Source organism: Artibeus jamaicensis, unplaced genomic scaffold, assembly GCF_021234435.1.
Source record: "Artibeus jamaicensis isolate MK-2021 breed Jamaican fruit bat unplaced genomic scaffold, CSHL_Jam_final contig_497, whole genome shotgun sequence".
Lineage (NCBI taxonomy): Eukaryota > Metazoa > Chordata > Mammalia > Chiroptera > Phyllostomidae > Artibeus > Artibeus jamaicensis.
In genome coordinates, this window is record NW_026521863.1 from 1,411,774 (window position 1) to 1,430,760 (window position 18,987).

The 18,987-nt window shown below is 57.5% G+C and overlaps 1 protein-coding gene across 2 annotated transcripts in view; it reads left to right on the forward strand.

The window, feature by feature from the left end:
- The window catches only part of RPS6KA2 (ribosomal protein S6 kinase A2), a 154,837-nt gene that overhangs the window by 42,740 nt on the left and 93,110 nt on the right, over positions 1-18,987 (forward strand). Inside the window, exon 1 of one of the 2 annotated variants that reach the window (XM_053668718.1) lies at positions 7,746-7,850. The exons of the other annotated variant lie outside the window; for it this stretch is intronic. Coding sequence (XP_053524693.1) covers positions 7,800-7,850 — 51 coding nt within the window. The 5' untranslated portion in view covers positions 7,746-7,799. Of the gene's footprint in view, positions 1-7,745; positions 7,851-18,987 lie in introns of those variants that run through there. 2 annotated transcript variants of the gene reach the window in all.

The following is an 18,987-nucleotide window of genomic DNA, read 5'->3' on the forward strand; positions in this document are numbered from 1 at the left end:
AGCTACGGGGGTGGGGGAGCGAGGCTCTGACCTGGGCCATGGGGACAGTGACGGGTTAATGTGGGTGACGGCGGAGCGATGGTGTAGCAACAATCACTAGGAGATGGAACCTGGTTGGCCCACCACAACCGGGACACTGAGGAGCTGCCTCCGTTTTCAGAGCATCTCACGGTGACATAAGTCGCCCGACCCAGAGCATCGGGGACATCACCAGAGGGCTCGCTCGCCTCTGCCTCTGGGTTCAGGAAGCTCAGCTTCGTGGCTCGTACTTGCTGGTGGAGTGACGCTGAACAGACGACGCACAGAGTCGGGGGTGACCTCGCTTCCGCTACCCCTGATGCTTTTGTCGTTTGTTCCTCCCGTGTGTTCATCCGGTCCCCTCCGTGTCATGCAGGAGTGTTTCTGTGTTTCTGCTCAGGGCTCCGACCGGATTTCCAGACCCTTTAAAGGAACAGGCAGAGCGGCAGCTGCCTGCTGTGCACCTTCCTGCACGGTCCGTCCTGCACGGGACTGCGTCCATTTTCCACGAAGATCTGCCCTTGCGTCCCCTTAGATTTATTTTGTCCCCCTTCTATTCCGCCAAGTCCGATTATGGGAAACCCTCACAAGGTCTCAGCCATGAGACCTTGAAAAACGGCCATGGGTTTGGCTTCCTCCCAATCGAGAGGAATCCTGTCGGCCACACCAACCGGTGGGGCCAGGGTCTGTACACTTTGAAAAGAAACAGAACGCACTGCAGTTTCATTCTTGGACCGGCGGCGAGAGCGAGCCCGTGGTGGGACAGACAGGTCCCTGTGGCGGAGGAAGTGCGTGCCGGGCCGTGGCGGCCTGCGCGTCGCAGGGAAGGGGGTCGCTCGTCTGAAACCCCAGGAGGCAACAGCCCAGGGGGTGTGGCAAGTGGGCCACGCAGCTTCTGTGGCAAGGGGGCGTGTCCAGCGAGCCGGAGACCGTGCTCTCTCGCTCTGTGCCCATGTTCGTGGCCCCTCCGTGAAGTCGTCAGGGCCCCCAGCCTCCTTCGCCTCGCCCTCCCTCTGCTCCCAGCAGAACCTCGACTCCCACCGGCAGGTAGAGGACCCAGTAGGCCACCCACGCAGCTGTCAACGGTCACAGCCAGGAGGGACATCTCAGGCCCCGCACACCTGACACGCGGTAGGTGGTGCAGGCGCACGGCCTCAGACGAGCCGGCACCACGGGGGCCAACTCTGCCCCCCGCACCTCGCTTCCCTCCGCGTCTGCGAACGTCGTCCGTTGTCTACAGCGAGAAAAGAGCCCTGAATCAGTGCGACGTTCAGACCCGGACCAGGAGGTCCCCTGCCCTGGGCCCTGAGCCCGCGGGGGCCCCTCACTCGGGCTGTGCGTTCCCGAGGGGGCGGTGGCGTGCCCGCCCCCGGCCCACCTGCCTGTGCGGTCAGACCCGCAGGTGCCGTCTGCAGGGCGTGCAGTCTCCTGAGGGCGCGGGCGTGCGTCTGCGCTCTTCCCTTCTCGGTCGGCCTGTCAGAGGTCTGTCGGTTTTACTGCTGTTGTAGGAAAAGCACATTGTTTCTCCGATTTTCCCCATCGTTTTCTGTCCTCAGTGCCACCGACCCCTGCCCTTTGTTTACAGTTCTCTGTTCGCTCATGTCCTGCGTGTGTTAGCTTTGGGTCTGGTTGCTCCTCTTTCTCCAGGTTTTAGGGGCCAGTGCCCCTCGTTCTGTCCCCCTCCCTGACTCCGTCCTCTCTCCCCCATCCAGCTCGGGCCCAGCTGGGAGCTTGGCGTTCTGGTTACTGCCTCTTCAGGTCCCAGGTTCCTCTTGCTCACGTCCTTACATCTGTTCCTCGGCCGAGCCTTCCCGCCCCTTTGTAATGGCGTCTGTTTGTCCATGCGTTTCGGTCTGTTTGCTGTCCCTGTGGAAGTGTTGTTTCCGTGGCTGCTTGTCAGGACACCTTTGTCAGGTTCTTGGAACATCTCCGCCACCTCTGTGTGGCGTCTCTCGGTTGTCTGTTTTCATTCTGACCGAGACCTTCCTGCTTCTTTGTACGATGACTCGTTTTTAACCAAAGGCTGGACTCTTTGGATATTAAGCTGTGGGCCTGCAGACTTTATCTCAGGCTCTGGTTTAACGGGCCGGCTCGGACACCCTTTCAACAGAGGAAGTGGTGGCCCGAGTTACGACAGGCGGAGAGCAAGACCTGCAGGTCGGCGTGGACTCCACGGGCCTCCCGTGGGGGCCGGGGCGTGGCTGCCTCGGCTCCCCCCAACCTCCCGGCCCCGAGGGAGGGGCGGCCTCATTACCCCAGGGCGGCGGGTGCCACCCATGTGGAGGTGTTGGGGCGCCTCATTGTAGCCGGGACAGGGGGTGCTGTAGGCTCCCCACACGGGAGAGCAGGCTTTCGTTGGGGCTTCTCTATTGGTCTGTGTCCGCTGACGTTTCTCGGTGGCTGGTTTCCTCGGCTCCAAGTGGGACACGTGAGAGAAACCCGCCCTGCCCTCCCTGCGCCGTCCAGAGTCCCCTCGTGTGTGCGTGCGGTGGACCGTCCGCAGTGTCAGTGAGAGGCGTGGGGACAGCCCGCCCGTCCCACCCTCCCGGCGTGGAAGGGCACGCCCAGCGTGTGTGCCTCGAGGGTGCCATGGAGAGAGAGGGTGTTCGATTGCACACACACACGCACGCACACACGAGAGTGCAGGCACACACCTGTGAGTTCACAAGTCACATGGAAGAGCACAGATCAGGGCGCGCTGTGCTGGGGAACAGTCCTGGGGCCAAGAGCGCCCGTGGGGTGCGTCACACGCACCTGATCAAAGTCCCCGAGGACACAGGGGGCTGAAGTTGCACCCGCCCGGTGTCCGATGTGAAATAACACAACTTCACTTAACACAAACAGCGAAGTGGAACTGAGTCTTTCGGGTGCTCAGAGGTTCGAGTTGCACACTCTCTCGTCCGCGTGCCCACGGTAACCCGAGAGGCTGGTGTGAAAGGAGAAGCCGTGGAAAGGATTCGGGCAGCAGCGTGGTTCAGGCTGAGATGCGTGGGTCTGGCTTGCCTCGCGTGGGGGTGTGGACCTGAGGGTGCGGCGGAGCCCGTGACACGTGTGAGACACGACGGGCCCACGTGATGGCGGCGGAGGCTGTCTGCGACGTTCGCGGCGGGCCCCACTCTGAGCGTCGTGGCCGGTGCGCGCAGCCGCTGCACCTCCAGCCGCATGACTGAGACGTGGAAGCAGAAAGGGAAGATTTATTTGAAAACCAGTCCTTGGTGGTAGTGAAATTCCTTGTGGAGAACAGAGGATGAACTTGCGGTCCCGTGAATCCAGGAGCCGGGGGAGCAGCCAGACAAAACAGGGCTGCAGAACGCACCAGGGCTTCATCTCCCGCCGCTTTTCTCTTTGCCACCTGACATTTATTAATCCTTTTCAGCTGCCTGGACTTCAGGTCTTCATCACGTCATTCGAGATTCTGACCCTGCAGAGGAAAGGGGGATGACGGTGATCAGAAACGGAGGGTGACTGAGGTTGAGGCAAAACACCGAGTCCTCCGAGCGTCCTCTGTCCTGTACTTATCCTGAACACGTGTCCCCTCCCCAGTTCTGACTTCCGAGGCTGCTGCTCCTGTCTCTCCGTTCGCAGAAGCAGTGACCTGTCACCTCTGTGCTCAGTGTGGCGAGCACCCACAGCATCAGCACCCCATTGCGCCCGACAGAGCCCGGGAGGGGACTGGCCTGAGTGACTTCCAGTTTTCACTGAGCAGTAACCGAGACCTGACAGGACGAGTGACATCCCGTGAGCAGGTGGTGGTCAGTGGCAAGGCCAGAACAGCCGCCATCCAGGTTCACGGCTCGCGGCATGTGCGTAATTGTCCTTTCGTGGTCGGCTCCCGGGGGGACTACCGACGCAGGGACCAGCCCATTCCCTCTGTGTCTGCCCCCCGCCCCCGGTGTCTGTGTAGTTGGCTCAGCCCACAAAACACGGCACACTTTAATTTTGTAGTACAGTGTACTGTTTCTGTCCTTTCTTGCCCGTGAAAATTGATGGTGGAGACTTCAATTCAGAGGTTGTCTGTTCTGCAAATGTCACGAAACTTGAAAATAAAAGATGCTAATTGTTCTGGAAAGGGCCGCCTTGTGCTAAGCCCTGGGGGTGAGCAGACCCCGTCGCTGGCTCCGTGCACAGCGAGTCTGCCTGGGTCGCCAGAGCAGGTGGCCGATTCCCTGTCATCTCTGCTGTCAGATGGCATCGGGAGCCTGTGCGCCCCTAGTTTTGTCTGACCTCACGGGACCAGGAATGGGGGATTGCGAGGAAGAGAGCCTTAGGTCACCCCGAAATCACTGTCTGAGTGCCCCAGCTCTTCACGACAGACTAGCCAACGCGGCCCCTGGGCGTGGCCGAGCTTCCTGAGAGGTGGCGGTTCTGTGGGTCAAGTCCGAGTAACTCTGCTTTTGTTTTCCTTTTTATTTATTTTCTTTTGACTTTAGAGAGAGGGGAAGGGAGGGAGAAAAACATCGACGTGAGACAGAAACGACTGGCCGCCTCCCATCCATAACAGTCCCGTACGGGAACAGACCCGTAACCCAGGCACGGGCCCCGGCCCAGAATCCAACTGGAGACCCTTTGCTTTGCAGGATGACGCCCAACCCGCTGAGCCACACGGGCCAGGGCCAGTCACGGTTCTTAAAAGTGATGGAGCTCTCTTACGACATCAAGTTCAATCCTGTGATGTTTCCAGCAGAATGATTACGTAACGCTGAAAATAGACTCCGTTAAATTAGGACTTTGTCCAGTCTCCCCCCTCCCCAAATCACAAACATTTTAATGAACTAAATGTGAATTGAAATGTTAGTACAAATATTTAATTATAATAGGGAACATTTTTCTTTTTCATGCTTATACAATATTAGCAAGAAGATTCTCTTCTTTAGAGGTAACGAGCAATAATGATGATAAAGATAATTGTTAGAGAGAGTGGCAGTCAGGTCTCACTCCACGTCGCCCCTGGAGCCGCTCTCTCAAAATTTCTTCCCTCATTTCCAATGTGTCCAGATACTCACTGTCCTTAAATATAAGGCAATGTGTTTTAATTCTTCTGTCACCTCTGCATGGCATTTCGCCTGGAATCCTCACCACCCCACCGAACTTGTTTCTAGAAGGCTCCTGTGCACCTGGTTCTTCGTAAATCAGCACCGTTCCTCATGAAGAGTGACGCCGCTCTTCGGAACGAATGACTCCCTTGTTCCTGCAGCCCGTCTGCCGAGACCCCCTGGCCTCTGACTCTCCCAAGGGGAGTGGGAGCTGGTCCCGCCCTGCGCATTTAGTGACGTCAGCTCCCTGTCCACCCGAGGGGCCGACCCCTCTGAGCCAGTGGCACTGAGAATGTGCTAGAAGGTGACACACGCAAGCGCCCGCCTCCGAGCAGACACCGAGCAGGTGCCAGTCCTCGCCCCCTTCCCACGGGCCCTCTTCTCTGAGTTTCCTTTACTCTCGGGTTTTCTGGAGACTTTTCTCCATCCCACGCGGTCAGAGACCCTGCTCTGTTCTGTCGATGGCCTCCCCGAACCTGAACCCGGCCACTCGGCTGGCCGCCCTGCCCCGCCAAGAACTCTGAGGTCGCCGTTAACTCTTCAACGTTTTCCAAATCTCCGTGTGCAGAGTTAGTTCCTGTTCTTTGAGGCACTTCTTCCCAGTCGTCCAGATGAGCCGTTCTCGTCCCGTTTGTCCTTTCCCCTCGCCCGCTCCTCACCGTCACGGGCAGGCACCGTGTTCTCTCTGTGTCTTTGATGTGCACGGACCTCCAGTGTCTACAGCAGTGGGTCACCTGTGAGTGCCTCATGGACCCTGCCGGCTGTCCCCTTGCCCACACGTCCTCGCGTCTCAGGGGAGGGTCTCCGGGACACCTAGCAGGGGGTGGGCAGATTACAGATCACGCTAACACACAATTTCCATTTTGCTGGAATGTTCTGCTGAGCCCCAGAGCACTTCCCCCTCCCGGGAGCACAGCACGAGCACCCGTGTCTCCTGCAGGAACCGACCGCCGCTCCCACCGCCCGGCAGGGCCCTGCAGACCTCACTCCACACTCACCGATTACGCCCGGTGAGCTCTGTCCAGTCATGCACCTGCCACTCTGGTCATTTTCTCTCGCTCCAAATGGCTGGCGTCATTGTCCTGTTTTTGGATCAGGTTCTTGTTTTCCTCCTTGATGACCACACTAATCGTAGGGTTAGCTCGTTCATACAGAAAAGGCATTGTAATTTAATTAATGTAATGATATCCCTGGCTGGTGTGGCTTAGTTGATTGAGTGCCTCAGCCTGCAGACCAACGGGTTGCAGGTTCAGTTCCCAGTCAGGGCACATGACTGGGTTGCGGGCCAGGTCCCCAGCAGGGGCTGTGTGAGAGGCAACCACACACTGATGTTTCTCTCCCTCTCTTTCTCCCTCCCTTCCCCTCTCTGTAAACATAAATAAGTAAAATCTTTTTAAAATAATGAGTTCAGTGATAAGATTCCACCCTCTCCTCTCACCCATCACAAGTGCACTTTAGAAAACGCGCGCCCGTAACAACCCAGGAGCTCGCAAACGTCTCGCGGTTTTATTTTTTGCAGAAGCCTGGGCGGATGGTGGGGGATGCTGACTGTCTGCTGGTGCTTCTAGAAAAGAACGGGACCTTGAGTCTCCTCGGCTGCATCCCGTCTGTTATCGGCACAGGCATTATTCCTGCTTTAAGATTTTCTTGTAAGTGTGAGGTACGCTCCCATGGCCGTGACTTGGGATCTAGTTCCACTTACCGTCCTCACTCTCTGCGGTCTAACACGTTCTTCGCCAGACGTGACCTCACCTCCAGTGCAAAGTTGAGCTCCAGCTCCCCAGTGGTCTGTCGGAAATCCGGGCCAATTTCTTCTGAAAAGATTTAAACTAGTAGGCAGAAGCAATCCACGCTCCTGTGAAGACGGAAGTTGGACGAATTGAAAGGCTTGTGAGACAGACCATCCGGGGGGAGTGAGCACTGAAGCTCCATTGCACCGTCTCACCATCTCCTCCCCTCTCCTTTTTTTAAAAAAGGATTTTATTTATTCATTTTTAAAGAGAGGGAGAGAAACATCAATGTGTGGTTGCCTCTCGTGTATCCCCCGCTGGGAACTGGCCTGCAACCCAGGCATGTGCCCTGACTGGGAATCGAACTGCGTCTTTGTGGCTTCAGATCAAGCTGTGTGGCCACTGGGATGTGACTACTATTCTCCCGGGATTAAGTGTCTTTAGTGGAAGCCCCACTGATGAATGGTACCAGGAGACCAGAGTTTTAAAATGACAAAAATAGAGTCCCCAGCAAGAAAGGGGTAAAAAGGACAGTAACGAGACACAGAACCCCTCCCTGAGTGGCCGGCCTGCCGCCCTCCCGGCGTGTAGGAGGACTGGAACCCCGGGGCAGGCAGCTGTGGTCTCGGGCACCACCCCACTGCCAGAGGCACTGCTGGCTTCCCGCCAGCGGCTCCCTCCCATCTGGGCTTCGCTCAAGACCGGCAGGCAGGCTGGCAGCAGAACAGGTGGCCGCACATGCTGAGGGGCCGCCCAGTGGGAAGCGCGGTCCCATATTAGGCAAACGACTCCGAGGTGCTGGCTTCAGCCAGTTTCCAAAAGGCGTTCTGGCGCCTGCTCGCCGGGAGGAGACGAGCCTTGCCCTCTGCTGGCGTCAGGGTCGTGCCCGCTGAGCGGCAGCCGGATGTTTACAAATGCCGCCGGAGGTGTGCTCGGGGACACGTGGGGGCAGAGTCGGACGCGTGGAGCAGAGGTCTGCGCCGCCCTGGCCGCCGTCCCCATCGCCGACTTGGGCGCTATGCTTTCTCGCTTCCGCCGAGCCTTCTCTAAGTTCTACGGGGCCCTGTTAGTGAGTATCCTCGTCTGTGTCTACCAGGGGGTGCGCTGTCTTCTCCTTTTACAGGTGGTTCCCGTTTGGAAGCCGAACTGGCCCGTCAGGTCATTAGTTTTGCAAAACCATGTGTGACATTGGTAACCTTTCCCCCTCATTTCTTTACACTTCACCTGATACGAAACTCAGAGTCTGCTATTTTTAAACCTTCGCTCTTCCGACTTTTTCTTTGTTTAGGTACAAATATGTTGTCCCTGTTTTCTGGTTTTCGTTAAACTCCGGCTTGCACATATTCCCTGCTCTGCATCGTCCCGGTTCTCCGTCTGGCCTGACTCGGTCTCGGCGGAGTTTGCCGCAGGTCGCTGACTCTCGGTGTCCGTGCAGGAACGGGTCCCAGGCCGGTGCCGACGGCAGGTCCCCCTGGGTTCTCTTCAGTGAGAGAGAGAACTCGGCGGCTTTCGTGTGTCTGGAGCTTGAAGCACAAGGTGGGAGGGTGGGCCGAGCTCGCTGCTTTTGTGTTTTTCTTACAGTCCTTCCCCTCATGTTTCTCCTGCCTTTCTGTCCTCATTTTACCCCACTTTCTCCTCCTGTTGCTCCGGGTTCCTTCTTCCCAAGGCAGCAGGTGCAGGGAGGTGACCGTCGGCGGGGAGGTGGGGTCCCCGCTCCAGGCTTGGCCTGTGGGACTTTGTCACGAGGACCCTCGCGCCCACCTCTCTGGTTCTGCCCTTTAGTTTCTTTGCATCTTGCAGTTTGTAGTTTTGTCCCTCAAAACAGGTGCCCTGTCTTGTCACTGATCCCGATAGAGGGGCAATTTCATGGGCCAGCGGCCGCTCGGGCAAAGTCTTGGAGGGCTGCATGGGAGTGGGGGTCCAGCGTGTGTCCTCGCAGCCTCTCCTGCCCTCCTGCTGACCACTGAGTGACACAGGAGCGGGGCTATTCTGGGACTGGCAGCCTGGCTGGACTCACACGGGATTAGGGGGCAGAAACTGAAACCAGGCGCTCTCTGGAGGTTGTTGTTGTCGATGGGTTGTCAGGCAGAGAAGACAGGCTGGGCACAGGGGTGAGGCGTCCAGAGAGCTGCCGAGGTCACATCCTGGGGGCCTGGGTGTGAGGACGGCCTCCGAGGCTGGTGTCCCTTTTCATGGTTTCCATGTGCCACATGCCGCAGCCGTGCCTGAAGGAAGGACTGCAGCATCATAAAGCGAGGGTTTCCCAAAACGGATTGTTGACGCGCAGACCTGCTGGGACCTGAAGCGTCTGGTTTTCACCTCCGTGATTCCATTTCAAAGCCGCCGAGAACACACCGCGCAAGTGCGTGCGGTCGGTGCCGTAGATCCGGTGGCCTCGGCGTGACCAGTTCCACCCACTGCTCGTTCAGCATCTTCACCCGATGGACGTCCCTTACAAGACACTGAGGGGGGACAGCATGTGAGCCGTGTGCTTCACAGACCCGTCCGTGGCGGGCGCACTCCGAGGCCTTCTTTAAAGAGGACAGACCTCACCTTCAAGGCCAGCGCCCGGGGCGTCGGGGGCACCTGTGGGCCCTTACGCCCGGAACACGTGGCCTCTAGCTCTCGCCGCTGTGTTTGCTCGGAGGCACGATTCTGCCCGTCTCGTGGGTGAGGAGGCTGTGGGCCGTCCTGACAGGCGACTTGCTCAGTGACTGGGACAGCCGGTGGCGGAGCTCGGGGCCATGGGGTGGGCTGACTGCGGTGCAGGGTCCCCACGCCGTCCTGCCCGGGGAGTGGACGCACGCCCCACCCAGCAGAGCCCAGGAAGTGCATCGCTGTGCTGGCCATGCATCTCGGAAATGCTGGGGTCTCCACGTGACTCAAGGCGTGGGGGGCAGCCAGAAGGGGGTCTCACAGTGGGGGCAGGCCTGTGTTTCCACAGCAGCATTGGGTGAGGACACTCTGCATCTGGGACCAGCATCTTGAAGTGGAAGGGCGGTCAGGGCCCCCATGGGCCCCCACACAGGTCATCCCGTGGGGGTGGACTCAGGTGGGAGAGGCCTCTGTGACTCCACCAGGGGGCGCTGGTGACCACAGACTGGAGAGTGGTAACTGAGTGCTAGGTATGACCCCGGACTGTCCTGTCAGTGTGGCAGATGTGCAGCTTCGAGGCTTTACCCTCTTCCCACCCCTGTCCTCACTGTCCCTTCCCGGGATACCTCCAGGGCCCTCGGACCCCCCTCCCACACCGCTGCTCCGTGGGGAGGGACGTGGCCAGGCCTCCGGCCCCCCCCCCCCCCCCGCAGCACTGTGGGCCCTGAGGGCTGGCAGGAACACTGCATTCCTGCCAGTCACCCTGGGGGCTGAGGACGCACCCTGACCTGGGCTTCGGTCTGCAGAGCAGGAGGCCAGCAAACTGGCCCAACGCCCGCCTGCCAGCGCCTGTAAATAATGAGCTCACTTAGGTGCACAGGCTCGGACAGATGGGGGAAGAGGTGTGAGCAGCCGCCCAGCCCGTCCTGGGTCCCTCGCCGACCAGAGTCCCCGCCACTGCTCCCGGTGTCCTCGTTCAGTACGGTCACCGAGCGTCGTGTCCACACTGTGCACATCCGGGCTCTGTTCTTTCGGAGTTTGAGGGGACGCGTGTCCATGGCAGGCACAGTCAGAGGGCTGCCATCGAGATGTCCCCGCAAATGTTTTGGGGACACGTCACAATCACGGTCTCTCTCCCAGGCCCCTGGGCTGGCGTTTCTCCCGCGTGAAGACAGACGTGGATTCCGTGTGAGGGAAGGCAGACCAGCCGTCCACAGAGGCAGCAGTGAAGTCACGTGGGGGGCCGTGATGTAACGGGGTGCCGTTGTTAGAGACGCAGCCTGACGGGCGCGGAGCGGGGCTGGGGGTGCCAGTGCCACAGGGTGTGAGAGGAGGGGCTTGCAGGGTTTCCTTTGGGCGCGGGACCTGGTGGTGCCCGTGGGTCCCAGCTGTGGTCGTGGCTGTGACACCCAATCGTCCCTGGGGAAAGGGTGTGTGTCCCTGTGAGGCTGAAGCATCTGTGCCTGCGCTGATGATGCCCCAGAGGACAGCGGGCCCTGGGCGGGGCCTGAGCGCGGCTGTGGAGGGGCGTCCACCCCGCGCTGCAGCCCTCAGGACCTGGCCTGTGTGTTCACCGAGGGTCACTTGCTGTGGGTCTGCGTCGGTGTTGGGAATACTCTGCAGAAAACCAAGGGTAACCAGGAATTCTTCGCGTCCCTCGTGCTCACACCTGGTTCAGCCCCGCCTCTCTGGGGTCCGGGGGACCAGGCCAGCCCCAGGTCTCTCTGGGAGAAACCCGGTTCTCAGGGCGACTTGTGTGTGCACTGAGTCTGTGCCCGTGTCCCTTCAAATGCCTGCGCAGATGGCGAGGGCCACGTGGGGAAGAGGCTGGGCCTGAGTTCCCGCAGCCACGAGCCTCGCTGGCGTTTGGGGGGGAGGTGCAGACACACAGGAAGAGCCCTGTGCCAGCCACGGAGGGTTTCTGAACACACTTTGATTCAGTTAATTCTTGGCATCCTTGACACCGATCTGGGGCACTCTGACTAGCGCACGCCTCGTGGGAGTGCTCCGTGGGTGACTCCACAGTGTGGGGGCCAGACGACACCGCTGCCCCCCACTCTGAGGGCCCCGCCCTGGCCAACTCTGTCCACGCACCCGGGGGTCTGTGCCTTCACGGCTGCAGGACGGCGGGCAGGCCACACTGAGCAGAGTGTAAACAGACATGTGTTAAGCTGTGAACTGATTTTCCTTCCTGGAGAGTCCCCCACATGAAGGACTGTCTTCAGTATTCTGGAAACTTCCACACCCCCATGTTCCTGTGATCTAGGGTGCTTCTCCTTTGTCAAAAAGGGGGAAAAAACCAGCTGTTTCAAGTACAGACAACTATACCAAATTTGGTAAGAAATGCTTCTATAGAACTTTTCCTCCATCCTCACATTTACCCATCAGGTGCTGTGGGCCAGGTAGCAGGTGTTTGGATAGGTTCTGAGCCTGGTAGAACGTGATTGGGACGTACAGGCTTCTTGGGTCCCCTCTTTGTCACAGGTGCCAGCTTCGGTGGCTTCATGTTTGATGCTGTGATGAAAAAAATATAACAGTGCTTTGTGCAAGCAGGGGACAGGTGCCTGACTCTGGGTCACTGGCCGAGGGTAGGGCTGAGGGCCGGGGTGTGGGCTGGTGCGTGCTGAGGGGGGAGATGTGACAGTGTGAACGCCGGCCCGAGGCACAGAGCAGAGGGCCCTGGACAGCTCGGCCAGCGGTTCCTTGAGCCTGGAAGACAGGGTGTCGGGGGAGGTGTGGCAATACCCAGAGGGCCTTGTGGGGCGTCCAGGTGTGGGCCCACAGCGCAGGCGCGGCCGGAGGTGGGGGCTGAGTGACATGATCGGATACCCGCGAATGGATTGGAGAGGTGCAGAGCCGGGGATGACAGTTTGGGAAATTTAAGGATTCTTTAAGAGAAATGCAGTGATTGTTACCGTTATACTATAGGCCTACAAATATTTCAGCCTCTAGCTTAGGTTTACTGCACTCAGGATTGAAATGGAGCCATCTTCCTGGCTGGGCGTGGAATTCCGTGGCCTCGTTTCTGGAAGCACGCCGCAGGCCCAGGAGGCAGGCCTGGCCCAGCCGCAGGGCAGGACGGTGAGTTCACAAGTCCAGCCCTTCCAGGATCATGTGGGCTGGACCCTGGTGCCTGGTGATGACTTGTACTTGGTGTGTTTGGCGTGTTTGTCTGTGCTTTGGTGCAGACTGAATCTCACTGGAGTTCGTTCGCAGGCGGCGGGGCTGCAGAAGGAGGGAGCGTTCACACTTCAGGCGACGGCAGCCGTGGAAGGACGGTCTGCTGGAAACTCTCGCGGCAAACTGTGGGTGTGAGCGTGTCAGCCGGAGGAACCAGGCTCTGGTCTTCAGTAAAAGACCGATGTGCAAAACGTGGCATGGCTTGCGTCAGTGGTGATCCCCGACACTGTGCCCGGCTGCTCTCACGTGCGGGACGCCACGTCGCCGCCGCGCAGAGAACATTTTTCACGAGGTCTCGCGCGTGCCCCACGTGCAGAGAGCCCGGGATGCGCAGGTGTCTCTGCCGAGGCTGGGCTGGTGCCAGAGGAGACGTTGGTTCACCTGTTGGGCTGAAGGGAAGAAGCCGGTCTCCTCGCTGGCATTTCCTTGCTCTTCTCTCTGTGTACCCCATGTCCAGGGGCTGGCATTGGCGTTGAACAAGCTCTTGTAGCACCAAATGACTCTTTCCCGACAGGAAGCCACGTTGCTGTGATGAGGGCTGGCAGGCTGACCCGCTCTTACGACCCGAGAGGCAGACACCGGGTTGGAGCCCTGCACTTTGGAGTCTGGGACGTCTCCGTGCCCCCAGGGTTGACCCTCTCTCACCACCCTGCCCCCAGTGGGTCCCTTGCCTGACAGCTGACAGCTAAATTAACTGCCAGAAATTGACTACGGCAGCGAGTCGTAGAGTGACAATATCCCCGAAGTTGGATATCCAGTGTTAAATTCATGGGAGGCAGCAAATTCTACATCTAGGATGATCTTACAAGAAAAGATGTGATGTTATAGATTATAAGACCGTTTCTGATACCCATCAGTGAGGAATAAAGAAGTACTCGTACGACGATAAAGGAATCCTACCTTCCCCCACTGGTTCTTCGCAGGCCCATTATGCAAGAGGGAGGCAAGGATTCCCTCCAGACCAATGAGAGTTTGTTATGAGGGGTGAGTGGCGGTAGACCACCCTGAAATAGTTCTTTAGTACTTAGTATGTTATAAAAGAGGCATCAAAAATGGGGGAGAGATAGGTGATTCCATAAATCACGCTGGAAAATGGAGTGGGGTAAAGGAGCCCCTCACTTTGTATGGTACACATAAAAGATGCCACATGGACCAGAGTTCAGTAAAAATAACCAAAGTGTGAAAGAAGAAAGTACAGTTGAGTATTTAACTGATCTCAGAGTGGGAAAGAACTTGCTAAGCACATGAGCAGAGGAAACATTTCACGAAAGAGATCACTTGATTAAACTTATTAAAATATTGAAAACTATATGTCAAAAATTATACGTGAAATGACAAGGAAATGTAGAAGGAAAACATATATACATAAACTTTGATAAAGGGCTAGTTCCATAATAATATAAAGAACTCTTAGAAAACAATAAGCAAAATCCTAATTCACCAAAAAGAAAATGGGCCAAAGACATGGGCATCACTTACAAAACAGAAAAATAATGCCCACGAGCCCCAGGCGCCTTTAAGCTCCGCTAAGGACCACACAGAGGCGGGTTAACTGCTGAGTCTTGCCCGTGCGTTTGGGCCATGAGCTCTCCGTCCTCCAGGGAGTGGGGATTAATTCCAACTTTTGGAGAATGACATTATTGTTGACCTCAAAGTTTTTGTGACTTTTAACTCAATATTCCAATTTGTACAAAAGCATACTAGGGACACAATAAGACATTAATTTATGATTTATATGCAAGAGTGCTCCTGGCAATGTTATTTTTTTACTTAAAAATAAGTGAGGAATGGTCAAATGATGTTGCCTGCAGAGGGAGGATATTTCGAGACCATTGCAGGAAAGCCCGTTATCCAGTGGCGAGTGCAGAAATCCGGCTTCGTGCCTGTACGAGGAGGGGTCGGGTCCCAGTCCCGAGGGTGCCCGGCTCTTACACACACTCCGGTCAGTCGCAGTGTGCGTGGTGATGCCCTTTCCGCGAGTGAACCACCGACTGAGTGTTTACCTCTGTCCAGATAGAACTTATGCCCCAGAGGTGGGTCTGTGCTCACTGCCCCCAGGGAGGTGATGGCCGGCACGTGTACCAGCGGACACTCCAATATTTGTTCTCAAATATTTGTTCTCTGACACGTCCCCCGCCAAAGTGTGTGAGCTGCAGGCCGGCGAGTGAGGAAATACATTGAAAGAACAATACGATCACATAAGGAAGATTCTGGCAGGTTGGCATCTGATGATGGGAGAAACATCTCTCCATTACTGGCACTGTAACGAAATGGAAACGGGTTTGAACTTCCTGGGTTCTCCTGCCGGCAAGTACCAGCGCCTCGCACTCCACTGGTGCTTTGACTCTGCCGGCGCCATTTCCGAGCGCTCTTAGCTTCCGTGGATTTCTCCGATGCAGCAGGCAGGTGCTGGCAGGCCTCCCCCATTTTCCCACGAGGGTCTGTGGTCCAGGAGGCGGGGTCCCTGCTCACGGGGTGGGCACTGGAGCTGGGGGCAGGTGGACAAGGGCTGGAGTGCAAGGACTCACCCCAGGGCGCTCCCGCCCCCGCCTTGGGGGACCAGTGCCCTGAACTGCCCTCCTTCTGCTCCGGGATATGCCCATGTCCCTGGAAGCAGTCACCTGCCAGCTTGCGGAGAAGAGCCCGTTAATGAAATGGGTGTGTGCCATGCCAGACCACTTAGGAAAGAAAAAAATCAAAATTTGGAAGCGAACATGTTCTTCCCCTGATCCGGAAGGGAAAGGAACAATCGCACCTCTGTGAGGAAGGAACTTCGGCTCTGTCCTCCGGCAGACAGGCCGGGGTGCGGGGGGTGGGGACCTTCCAGGGACACGGGCGCCGCACGCTCTGTCACGGGTGTCCTTCCAGCACCGAGGCCGAAGGGAACAGCTGGGGAGGGCCACTGTGCAATGAGTTTTGTCAGCTGGTGTTTACACTGAAGACTTATGAAGTGACCCTGCATAATTTTAATTTTAATTAATAGGCTGACATTGGGAAGTGGGACTTTCTGTCTTAATATATGCGACTTGTTTTTCTTCCTGCCTCATTAGTGCTTCATTGGGAACATCTGTCCCTCTTCAGCTGCTGACTCTGTGGTCCCCATGTAAGTGCCACGAAAGACCTTTGGGAAGTTCATTGTCACATGCAGTGGGGGCGGGAGCGGAGAATGATAAGTCACGAGAAGGCGGGGTATAGGTTACTGCGGAAACACGTGGAATTCCAGAAGGGGCGGAGCCTTCAAGTGTCCAGCAAGGGGAGCATTTGGGAGTCTTTGTTCCGCCGCATTGAGTGGCTCGGTCGAGTGTCAGGACCTGATGCTGGCACATTCCCAATGTGTCCCTTTCTTTGCCCTGCGTGCCTCGTCACAGCTGACCCCGGGGTCACAGGCACAGCGACAGGAAGCAGGGGAGTCAAGCTGACCTTTGTGGGACCAAGTCGGCTCACCTGGTCGGTGCTGGTCCCAGTTCCCTGTCTCCAGTCGTCCCTATACCCTAAGAACCCACACCCTGAGCCCGTCCCCCAGGTTGCAGGAGGTCAGAGTTTGTCCCCTGCAGCCCCCCAAGGACAAGTCCTGGCCTCCGCTCTGCCCACAAGCATCCTCTCTGCAGATGTTGAGGGACACGAAAGGGTTAGGGCCGTGAGCTGCTCGGGTCGTGGTCAGTTCAGCGAGTCCCCCCGTGGGGCAGGTCAGAGCCGCCGGCATGAGGTCACAGCCTCTCTGAGCTGCGCGGGCAGCACCGAGTGGCCACGCTGCAGGCTCCTGGCCGCTCCCCCGGCCCTTGGGTGAGCCCGTCTGGGCTTCCAAGCTCACCCTCCAGCTGAAGGTAGCTTTTACTAAGTGGTTAGGCCTTTTCAGCTGAAGAACCCTCAGCACGTAATTTCCAAGTGACCTCTGACCCGCCGGTGCTGATCTGTCCCTGCAGCCTGCACCAGGAGTTCGTGAGACCAGGGGCCACCGCAGCATCTGTCTCCTCCTCTTCTCAGCCACAGAGCCCGTGGGGTGGGGGGTTCATAAGGCTTATCCAGTTGCTCTGGTTTTTGCTGGTCAGTGTGCATCTGCTAAGCACAGCCCACTTGCTTTTTAAAAAAATATATATCATTGATTATGCTATACCAGTTATCCTATTCCCCCCCTTTATTCCCCTCTGTCTTGCACCCCCCTCCTACCAGCATTCCCCCCCTTAGTTCATGGCCATGGGTCGTACATAGAAGTTCTTTGGCTTCTCCATTTCCCATACTATTCTTACCCTCCCCCTGTCTATTTTGTACCTACCAGTTATGCTTCTTATCCCCTGTACCTTTTCCCCCATCTCCCTCCCACCCTCCTCACTGATAACCCTCCATGTGATCTCCATTTCTGTGAATCTCTTCCTGTTCTGGTGGTTCCTCTTAGTTTTTGGTTTTGTTTTTTAGGTTCAGTTGTTGATAGTTATGAGTTTGTTGTCATTTCACTATTCATAGTTTTGATCTTCTTTTTCTTAGATAAGTCTCTTTAACATTTCATATAATAAGGGCTTGGTGATGATGAACTCCTTTAACTTGACCTTATCTGAGAAGCACTTTATCTGCCCTTCTGTTCTAAATGAAAGCTTTGCTGGATGGAGTCATCTTGGGTGGAGGTCCTTGCTTTTCACGACTTGGAATACTTCTTTCCAGCCCCTTCCTGCCTGTAAGGTCTGTTTTGCGGGCTGGTGGTTGGGGCGGAGGGGTGTGTAAGGCTCATCCAGCTGCTCTGGTTTGTGCCGGTCAGCGCGCATCTGCTAAGCACAGCCCACCGGCGACAGCTCGATTTCAGGGCGTTGCAGGCTCAGGAAGCCCATGGCCTGAGTCACACCTGCTACGGCAGGACAGGGTCGGTGACACTGTGGTGAACACAGGGACACCTGTGCCTGTGGCCACACGGGGCCCCCTGGGCCTCGCCGGGATGAAGAGCACTTGTTGGTAGAAATAGTCTCCGTTGCCTGCAGGATGCAGGGACAGCCAACAGATGATTCCAAGGCAGACAGGTGTGCAAGCCCCTCCGGCCAAGAAATGGAACCTCCCAGCCCCCCGCCCTCCCGGAGGCTGCCGGCACCCTGACCTCTGGGCAGATGCCCCGGTGTGGGCCACAGCTGTGCCCACGCAGGGTGTCCTGAGCCACAGGTGTTGCGTGTGAGTCTGAGGCAGTACAAGCAGCCTCCATCCATGCGTGTTCTTCTGGGTCTCCCGTTCCCTTGGTCACCCCCCATTTGGAGAGTCGCCCATGTGCCTACTGTGTGCAGCGGCCGCTGGCCCATTCTCCCTGGTGGACAGAACTCTCTGGAACCAGTCCACATCCCTGAGCGCTGGTGAGCACTGCCGTGGAGAAGGGTTGGGTGGTGTGAGTGAGCATCTGGGGAAGAGGCGCGCCTGTTGGCAGGGGCCAGCCCTCGGGGGGCTTGTAAAATTGATTTAAATGGTACCCCCTCTTCTCCTTTAAGAACGGACCCCTGGGATGTGGGGTGCTGGAAACCACCAGTAACCACTCAGCATCGGCCCCCCTTCTTCCAGGAGGGCCAGTCGTCCCCCACCCCCCACATCTCCAGCCCGTGTGCCTTGTACTTCACCTCAGCCCAGAGCGGGTTCACGGCCAGTCCCACCAGCCCTACTTCCCGTGACAGGTGGCAGCTAATTTGACATTGTCCCAGGGGCACTGGTCTGTGCACTGAGCTCGCCCATTGGCACTGGGGCTCACCTCCCCAATAGTTTACTGATTCTGAGATGCACGTTTGTTTTTACATTAACCCGGCTGAAAAGGGGGTGCATCTGACATGGGGGCACCCCCCACGCTGGGAAGTATAGGCTCCACAGGGGGGCGAGTTCTTGTTTTTCAGCTAGATGCTTGTCCACTCGTGCTGACGGGGGAGACAGCGGCTCCATGGGCTTCCTGGGTCCTGGGGGTCCCCTTCAGCCCTGAGTTGGCAGCCCTGCCGGCCGACGGCGCGGAGGGACTTGGCCCCATTTAGACCCTTGGTCTGCCCGCCCCTCAGGGTCCAGTGGCACCGTGATAGAAAGCAGGAGGCGAAGCGTGTCCTGTCACGCTCTGAAGCCCCCAGATATCTCGACCCTCCAGGCCTCTTAGCTGGCGGCCTCAGAGGTGGCTCTCACGCCCACCTCGGCCGGCCACCGGAGGGAAGACAGGGAGGAAATGCCACAGGGCACATGGAAGGTGTCCCGGAGAACCCATTTCACAAAGCCCAGGTAGCTCCCTCCTGCTGAAGTAAATAAAACTCTTTGCCCACAATGTGTGGGAGATTCTCTGTGAGGCTGCTCAGTGAAGTGCCCGACCTCAGGCCCCAGGTCTGTGCCAGGGCTCCCAGCCCCCAACCGACCCCACCCTCCCTGAGGCTCTCTGCTCCCCACGCCCACACCCAGGCACGCTGTGGCCACGGGGCGAAACCCACGCCTTTTCA